General features: G+C 40.0%; 1 protein-coding gene across 1 annotated transcript; it reads left to right on the forward strand.

Annotated features, from left to right (window-relative positions):
* The first annotated feature begins 12 nt into the window (after positions 1–12).
* On the forward strand, positions 13–8,602 carry ptger1b (prostaglandin E receptor 1b (subtype EP1)). Its single transcript, XM_017416539.3, has 3 exons — positions 13–242; positions 2,551–3,440; positions 6,716–8,602. The coding sequence occupies exons 2-3, from the start codon at positions 2,598–2,600 to the stop codon at positions 6,983–6,985; spliced, it is 1,113 nt and encodes a 370-aa protein (XP_017272028.1). The 5' UTR covers positions 13–242; positions 2,551–2,597; the 3' UTR covers positions 6,986–8,602.
* Positions 8,603–9,625: the final 1,023 nt, after the last annotated feature.

Genomic DNA, 9,625 nt, shown 5'->3' on the forward strand with positions numbered 1-9,625 from the left:
CAGCGCAGCTCCAGAGCAACAGAGAACGAGGTTCTGCTACGTAACGAGGAGGCTGCTTGTCCGGAGAGAGGAATTTCTCTGTGGTTTCTCTGTGGCTTCAGGTGAACAGCTCGTGTGGGTCTGACACAGCACAAGACGAGAGCGGGAGAGAGAAAAAACCCCACCTGGAATAAATTATGTTTAAGAAGCACAAAGTGTCAAGATCTGAGTGACCCCCAGATCAACTCCATGGATCTTCAATGGTATGTATAATAACTCTTATTCGACTGAGGCGATCCGGTGAATGTTTTACACGTTTAATTTGTGTGGAAATGTTAAACTGGGCTTCTGAGATTGAGAAAAAGTACTTCTTTTAGTTGCCATACTAACAAAGGTAATCTACATGTTGATGAACTGTTTAATTAGGGACATTCAATACAGATTTTACAAATAAAATAGTGTGATTTCAACACAGTTAATGCCTGTCCCTTCAGTGTTTCTGATCGTGTTCATATTACCACATAGATAGTCATTATTGCAATGGTTTTTATACAAAGAAACAATCTTTTTAAAACTGTAATATCAAGCAGGTAAGCTCAGGTGTGGGATAAAATTTAAAAAATGATAAATAGACTGTGTTTGTATAGCCAGACAAGCCACTCAGTGTGCTTTACAACACAGTCTGCCTTCATGTACACATCCACCCAGCAGTCTACTATCTCTACGAAGCTAACTTGAATAAGTAATTTAGAGACTACAGAGTGAAACAGAGTCCATTTTTTACACCAGTAAGGCACATAGGAGGCAATACGGGGCTTGGTGTCTTGCCCAGGGACACTTGGACAAATAACTCTCACCAGAAATTGAACCACCAACTCTCTCATAGGAGTGCGGCTGCTCTAACCACTGATCCACAGCCGCTTTCAAAACCTGGTTTAAGTTTTAAAATCGACACAGCAACTCAAAATCGGGGCCTCAGATATGATCAGAATGGAAGCGTTAATCGTTCTCTGGTGAGTAAGGGTAGATGGGTTCAGCCCAAAGAGTTTGTTTGATTTAATGCACTGATACTCCTGTTGGCCGCATGTTACAGGAATGCATGTCGGGCGCTCGGCAGCCACTGTCGGGACTTGTTCAGAATTCCCTCCTCTCCCTCGTGTGAGGAGAAAACCTCCACACTCGAAAAACCACCACAACCACGCAAACTGGAACTGTGGTTCGAAACGAAAAGACAAATGTGTGGGTGACTTAGCCTGCATTTTTTTCTCCAACATAACTCTGAGCGCAGGAACGTCGTTGACCCGCTGGTCCTGCTGGGTGACGTTCTCCTCTGGGAGGGGGGGAAGTGGAGAGAAAGGGCAAAGGTCATCAGAAGATTCCCTTTGAAAACACGATTTCAGAGCAGGTGGGAGAGGCAGAGGGTGTGAAGCTGGTGTGTGTGTGTGTGTGTGTGTGGCTGGGGGTAAATACACCTCTGGATGTGTTTCAGCCTTCCAGATGGTAAACATGGGCATAAATAACCAGATTAAAACAAGATAGGTTTGTTTTTTAAGGCTGTAGAGAACCAAGACCAAAACAAATGTTGAAGCTGATGCCTGTGGCTCATTAGGGTCACCATGGTAACCACAGACCTGTTTTTCACTCCCTGACAGCACTCTTAAAAAGACAAAAAGACCAAAAACAGAGTCGAACAAACAGTCTCTGTGCAAAAAACTTTAATTTGCATTAACAAAGGTCCTTGAACCATACTTGGCAGAAGATTATGTTCAGTCTTTAAGTGTTTGCATTGTTCCTTGTAGGCGAGGTGACAAAAGACCCTTCACTTCCTGTTTTGAATAGAATACTCTGAGCTTTGGTTAAATGGAAGTTAAATGAGAGTTTGGGCGTGCACACTCTGCACCCCGGTCCTAAAGCAGTGAGAGACACAACGGGTGAAAGAAGACAAAAATGCTCCCGTTTTGATGTGTGGACCGTAAAAGAAGTGGAAAAACTCCAGAGCAATAAAAAGATTTTGAAGAGTTTAGACATCCCAAAAGTTAGAGTGAGATGAACATTCTGTGGTAACTTAAACTATAATTGTGTAAAAAAAATAAAAAGTATACCAAAATATACTAAATACCAGTTCAGTCATGTAAAGTCCAGCTTGAACTTTAAATGATGTCTGAGCTATACAGAGGGTTTGGCTGTCTTGCTGATTTAGTTTTTGCATTTTTTTGTAAATTTAGTCTACACCATATGATGTACTGCTACCAAAGTGGAAGATTAATAATAAGTGCTTGAGTGCTTAAGTTTTTCTTGATGATTGATGATTGATGTGCAGCTCTTTTGTGAAGAAAACCTTCACAATTTGGTCCTAATTACGAGTACTTTTTGTTTATTTTGGTCGGCTCTGACCTGTTTTTTTTTTGTTTTTTGCTGGCAGATATTATCGGGATATTTGGGGAATGATGGCTCTCATCCTCTATTATGGGCGCTGAAAATAATTTTGCTGCAGAAGAGGGTCTTGGTTAATTAAATCGGAACACGAAATAATTCTATTAATCTGATCTGGTCATTTCCCTCTCATCTCAGCGTTGCCTCATCAGCAGGGAGCACATCAAGCCCGGAGCCCAGCTGTGATGTTGGCGATGGAGCACTTCACGTCCTCGGGCGTCGTGGCCTCCTCTAAACGCACCGTCATGGAGCCCGACATCATGCACTGTCCACACAACGGCACTTCTCAGAACCCGACGTCCGCGAGCCTCAACATGACTCTGGGCATCATCTTCAACGTGGTGGCCCTCATTATTCTTGTCAAGGCTTACAACCGCTTCCGCCGGAGGTCGAAGGCCACCTTTCTGCTCTTTGCCAGCTCCCTGGTGGCCACGGATCTGGCCGGACATGTCGTTTCTGGAGCTCTGGTTCTGAGGCGGTACACGGCGAGCTCGAAAAATAACTACTCGTTAAAGGGCGACCCTGCGAACCCGGACTCCCCCTGTCAGTTTCTGGGAGGCTGCTTGGTGTTTTTCGGCCTGTGCCCCCTCTTCCTGGGCTGTGCCATGGCTGCGGAGCGTTGCCTGGGCGTCACCAGGCCTCTGCTGCACGCTCGTCTGGTGACCACAGCGAGAACCAAAATAGCCCTGTCCATGATCTGGTTCCTGGCCCTCTGTGTGGCCCTGCTGCCTTTCTTCCACCTGGGTGACTACACCTACCAGTACCCATGGACGTGGTGCTTCATCCGGGTGATGAACAACACTACGTCCACAGACCTGGCCTTTGTGATGCTGTTCTCCGGGCTGGCTTTCAGCTCTCTGACTCTGGCCTTTGTGTGCAACACCATCAGTGGGATGACGCTCATCAGAGCCAGGATGAGGCAGAAGTCCAGCTCCCAGCGCTTCTCCGCCAGGTCTCATGACACGGAGATGGTGGTCCAGCTGGTGGGCATCATGGTCACCTCCTGCATCTGCTGGAGTCCTCTGCTGGTGAGTCTGGGAAGAGGCTGAACACGTTTAAGAAGGGGTTATTTCACATTTTATTATTTCTGCTAACAAACCACTGGTCAGGGTTGCAAAGGGAATAGAAACTGCAAAATTAAAGTCAGAAACTTCAGAGTCAGGCGCTGGTTGATGTCAAACTTTGCATTCTTTCTGTCAGCTGGAACAAAAAATGTCTAAAATACTAAATTCTTTTGTTTTATTCCTATTTACTTTACAAATAAGGCATTTATACATATCAGACCATATTTGGGACATTCTTTAATCTTCAATTAATTTGTTAAAAATTGGTTTTATGGTGATACATGGTAAAATATTTCTCAATAAAATTATTGAACAATCCAAGCTGGTGAAGAAAAAAACTTTTTTTATTTTTATATTAAATAATTCTGATATATTTTGGGCAGAAACCTTGTATCCCCAAAAACAACATTTCAGGAAATGAGGGGGGGGGAGTGTTTATTTTCAGTTAAATAAACCGTATACGGTCACAAGTTGTTGTTTTTGGACACTTTTCATCAGTTTGTCATCCTTAAAACCACAAACAGATGTGAAGGGTGCCAGGAAAGTTGAAAAGTTGATTTATGGAAGAAAAGAAACAAAACAAAACAAAGAAAACTATTTCATTTTTTTTAAATAATATTTTGAGCCATTTTCCCCTCAGAAGCATTTGTTCCTACTGTTACAAATAATGATACAGTTTGGTTTAATTAAGGAAAAAAACAAAACACACTGATTTACAGAACATTTCATTTCTAAAAGAATAGCAAAAAACATGTTTCTGTGCATCGTCTTTTTGGAAAAGTATTAAAGAAAATCTCTAAAATGTCAACAAAGTTAAACAAATCTTAACTTTGCTTCATCCACCCTTCAGATTTTTTTCCTTTAAATAATAAAAACTAAAATAAAGTTTTCTTTTATTCACCTGTAGTCTCTCAAACTGATCAAAATCTTTTTATTTTTAAAGAAATAATTTTATGTAAAGTGTATGTACTGTAAGTAGGAGCAGCATCATTAATATCAACTAAGTTGAATTAATCAACAAAAACAACCAAAAATAATGCATTTTTTTAATCATTACACAGCAGTTAAAACATTGAGTTTTCCAAAAGAAACGTATGTAGATTTAAATTTTTATTCTCATGCTCAAGATGCATTTAATGACTAGCTGACATATTGTCATTTAAACCCCATTTCTTCACTCACTATAACACAATCCAGTTTTCCTAGAAGACTTGAAACGATCCTCAGTGTTTTGAACCCTGAAAACACTCTGAATGTCATTTTACGACAGGAATTAGTTCAGCAACAACAAGAAAACCAGTTTAGTAAACCCTGGTGTCATAATTATAGAAAATGTGACGGCACCAGAAAAACCCGTCAAAACTGAAGAAGTTCATTGTTACGTTTGTATAAGTTGTTCTGCTGTAAAAAGGTGCGTATTTCCTGTGTTTCTTTTAGGCCTAATTACTTAAATTTGCGTACTACAAGAACTCAAACCTGGACAGTTTAAAGGAATAGTTTGGACATTTTGAAGTGGGGTTCTGTAGTTAAGAACAATTAATATCTTACCTGCTGTAGATAGCTCTTTGAAAAGATTCAGTTCTGACCAGACTGACAAGCTAAAAGTTAGTCCAAGCAGGGATTAAAGTGGATTGTGATCGTCCTAAAACTTCAATCTCTAATATTTTATACCTGTTTATGCAAACAGTTTTTTAATCACGTTTATAGAGCTTCTTTGAGTTATCTCATGAGGAAAAACGTGGACAGAACCACCGAACTGGAAACTTAACAGAACACCAATTACTCAAATCATAACAGAGAGGAAATGAGTCTGTGCCTCAAATCAGCAAATTCTTTCGCATAGAAACACATCAAGTGAGTTTAATAAAGACTCTGCACCTTTATTAGTGGAAAAAAACATTTTGCTGTAAAACAGTAATAAAATTAGATTAATTTAAGTGAACCTGTTAGTGAAAAACAACAACTTTCTGTTTTAATATTTATTATTGCTATATTACTCTAATATTATTATATCGTCAGTTTCAGAACACATGGTTATTTAGAGGACCATGTGCTCACAAATGACCACAAATAGTGGTAGCAGCAGCTAGCTGTAGCACTTCTGTTGCAGCCTGGGGCACTTCCTGCTGGAAGATTATACTATTTTAGTCAGAATAGCCATGCAATTTGAAACTGGCAGCAATATAAAGGTTAAAAAAAAAGGTTGCGTGCAATCCACTTTGTAATTGACCCCAGTCGAACCTTTATGACAAATTGAAAAATGATTAGTTTGACTGGGGTCACTTCCAAAGTAGGGTTCTTCTTTCTCAACCGCGGTCTTTAAAGTTACATATTGATTCATGGAAACAGCATTTTCTAAACTTTTCCACTGCTGTCTGTTTTGCATTACACTGGTATTTTGGTATTTTTGGCAGAAATGCTGTAAAATGCTTCTACAGCTAAATGTTGTTGTTGCTGTCTGTGCTTGCAAATAATTGATTTTATGTAAATAACAGTTTAATGGGGCGGCAGTGGCTCAGGAGGTAAGGGTTCGTCCTGTAACCAGTGGGTTGCCAGTTCAAACTCCCTCTCTGCCCGTCTCAGCCGTTGTGTCCTTGGGCAAGACGCTTCACCCGCCTTGCCTATTGGTGGTGGTCAGAGGGCTCGGTGGCGCCGGTGTGATGGCGGCCTCACTTCTGTCAGCCCGCCCCAGGGCAGCTGTGGCTACAATGTAGCTCACCGCCATCAGTGTGTGAATGACTGATTGTAGCATAACACACTTTAGGGTCCTTGGATTAGATGAAGCAATCTACAAATGCAAGCCATTCAGCATTTAATGTAAAACTGACAGCAATGTAAAGGTTTATACATTTTTTGAGGATCCACTTTGGTTTTAACTCCCTTCAGACCAGCAGAATAGAAATAAACTCTTTTTTCCAAAGTGAGGTCGTTCAAAGAGCTATTTACAACAGGTAAGACATTAATTGTTCCTAACCTGTCCATAAAACCTCACTTTAAAGGTCTAAACTGTCATTTTAAAGCTTTTAAACGCTAACAGGAGCATTTGGTTCTTCTGTCTAAAACAAACACTGAGGAGTCTTTAGTTCATTTCTCGTTCATAGTAAGTGTTCAAGAGGTCTGATGTAGTTTTTCTGTTTCTATAAAACACAAAAATAAAATTTCTAACCAAATTTTAAACCTTCACTGGGTATTAAGATATGGTGTGATAATACGAACAATATATAATTTTTTTTTTTCAGGTCTTCGGACTGATGTCGGCCACACACTTCTACTTAACATCTCATCAGAGTGTCGAGGTCACCTGCATGTACAGCAAGCTCATGATGACCGGTGTCCGAATGGCGACCTGGAATCAGATCCTGGACCCGTGGGTCTACATCCTGCTGCGGCGGGCCATCCTCAGAAAAATCTATCGCATCACCAAAAAGCAGGTCAGCTTCAGGGGAAGCACTTTCCGCTCTGTCCGCTGGGACGCCGGCTCTCTCCAGAAGCCAGAGAAGAAATGTTAAAAAAAAAAAAAGATTATAGGAAGAAGAACTGATTTCTTTCTAAGGGACAATCTTTTCAAAAGGGGGAAAGTTGCCCTAATGGGTGTAAATGAAGTGAAGTTCTCAGTGTTTAGACTTTAAAACTCTGAGAAGAACACCTCTGGTGTTCCTACGTGTGAGTTTATGTAACCCCAAAGAGGGAAAAAAGCTCCAACTAAGTGAAAACTGCTACTATAGTTTATAACAGAGTGCAATACTGGCCTCTTTTACAAGAGCACACAAGAGTGATGAGGAGTCTGCGAATCTTTTAGAAATATCTTTTCTGTATTAGGCATGAGCTGGTGTGATGTTCTGTGGGTTTGATGTGATGAAATGCAACTTCTATTAGTACTGTTGCTAAAATAATACCACATATTGCTAAAGGGATCATTATAGATGCTCAGCTTCACAAAAGTGGTCGTGCTGACAGTCATTTTGTTTGTAATATAATTTGCAATCATTTCATAGACTAATCGCACTGATTTTAAATCTATTTATTGTCACCAGATGTTTGTATTTGAAAAGCCAAAGTTGAAATCCTAACTTAATTGCCAGTTTTGAGATTAAATGTAAAAGTTGGTGTCAGCGGCAACCAAAGAGACAGCGGGCTGTTTTAAAAGTTTTTTTTTTTTCTTAACAGATGCGCACAAAAAATGAATGAGATAAATAATAAAAAAAATACTGAAAAAGCAACATTTAGTCATGATTCTAAAGTAAACATGCTTTTTGTGCAGAATATTACTTCTTCTCTGCTGTTCTAGTCTTTGGAAAGTAACACCGGGAGCCAGAGAAGCTAATGTTCGTTAGTTTTTATGGTGCCTTTCTCTTTGTACTAGAAAGTAGGAATTTCTGAGTTCCAAGTCAGAAAAATCTGCTGGATTGACCCTTAAACTCGAGCTATCTACGAGGAAAATCTGACGTTTATGACCAACTCCAAAAATCCAACATGGCTGACTGTGACAGCTGCAGTAATAAACTTTTATTTTCGCTTCTATTGTTAATTGTTCCATTAAATCAGTCACCCACATCATCCAGTCACCAGTGGACATATTGCCACTGTGTTCCTGCTTTCAAGCACCAATCCAAGCTGATTTGGGAGTACGCAGAGGCTCCCATTCTCCTTTTGATCACAGATGTCATTTTTTTTCTACATTTCCAGGTCATTTTTTGCCTCGTTTGTTTGTTTGGGTTCCCATTCCTTTAACGAATTGAAATCCTATCGATGTGATCATTTCTAAAGGATTCACAAACGCTCAAGCATCACTGTAAATACAATGTTCTCAACTAAAAATTTGATATATGGAGACTTTAAAATGGTCTTTAAATTTTTTTTTTTTAAAACTCAACCCATCTCAGTTTAAATGTGCGTTTGTTTTGTTCAGACTCAATGACAACTGGCTGTGCTTTTTTACCTCAGCATAAAGACGTGAAAAACACAACAAGTGTCGGGCTGTGTCCGTAACGTTGGTCTGTATCGTGTTGTGAATGTAACTTTGTGCTGTGCATCTATTTTCCCTACATGGGGCTGAAGTGAAGCTGACTGAATGTGATACTGTCAAGAAAAAGGAATGTATTGTGTAATAAACAGTTTTTATTGTGCGTGTTTGCTCTTTCTTGTGTGCCAGCGTCCACTTCTCTTGCCACGAGTCAGGTTTGCTCTCAGGAAAACGCTTTTTCCAACATTTCTGAGCAAATGTGATCCTTATATGAAGGAACAAAGTGGTACAATCAAACACTCGAGTCAAACCGTTGAGATTTTTCACAAGATAAAAAGTAACTACGGCTCAGTTCGGCCATGACTTTTTAACTACAGTATGTACTGATATTTGATCAGGGACATCTGTGAGACGCAAACTTGTCGCCTGGTGCGGAAGACAAAAAGGGCAACCATGTTTTTGCCTATATCTGCGTGTGTTCACTTGTCTGTAGGGCTCATTAACTTTTGGAGCCAACCCCGTTCAAGATGGCTGCCAAAACTAAGCGACCTCAGATTATTTTACAAAAACTGAGGTAAAGTTTGAGGCATTAGTCACTGATATTCATCTCCAACACGCACTCTGAGCACTAACTGATCGCTTGAGATCTGTTTATACACCTTTGCCTTTGACTAACATCTCATGAACTGGTGTTTTTTGATGAAACTTTCAGAAAGCAATAACAGCATGTACACGCACAACTCATTACCTTTGGGAGCCGACCCAATTCAACATGGCTGCCACAGCCTGCCGATCACAGAAAACACAGGAGTGTGGCTATAATTCAGCCAGCTTCACAAATACTGAGCTAGAATCTGGTGTGGGAGTAGCTGAGCATCATTACTAACACATAGTCTGAGTGCTAAACATTGTCTAATATTCTTCTTAAAACACTGTCTGTTTGAAAAACACAAGTCTCTGCAACTTTTATTTTGTGGGTCGAAAACAGAAAAGTCTGGGAACCACTAATTTAAGCTATTACATCTTTATTAGTAAGAAAAACAAAAGACAATATGATTGTTTGAGGCTACTTATGCGTTCTTTTTATTCCTTAACGCTACTTTTGTTGTGTCATTTACATAAAATATGGAAATACTGTGTTTGTTTTAATATATACACTCACCGGCCACTTTATTAGGTACAACTG

This window comes from Kryptolebias marmoratus, linkage group LG12 (assembly GCF_001649575.2).
Source record: "Kryptolebias marmoratus isolate JLee-2015 linkage group LG12, ASM164957v2, whole genome shotgun sequence".
NCBI lineage: Eukaryota > Metazoa > Chordata > Actinopteri > Cyprinodontiformes > Rivulidae > Kryptolebias > Kryptolebias marmoratus.

Excerpts from the sequence above, each read along its gene's own strand:
- ptger1b (XM_017416539.3), top strand. The coding sequence starts at position 2,598 with ATGTTGGCGATGGAGCACTTCACGTCCTCGGGCGTCGTGGCCTCCTCT. Across the intron at positions 3,441-6,715 it reads TCTGCTGGAGTCCTCTGCTG|GTCTTCGGACTGATGTCGGC; the intron begins GTGAGTCTGGGA and ends TTTTTTTTTCAG.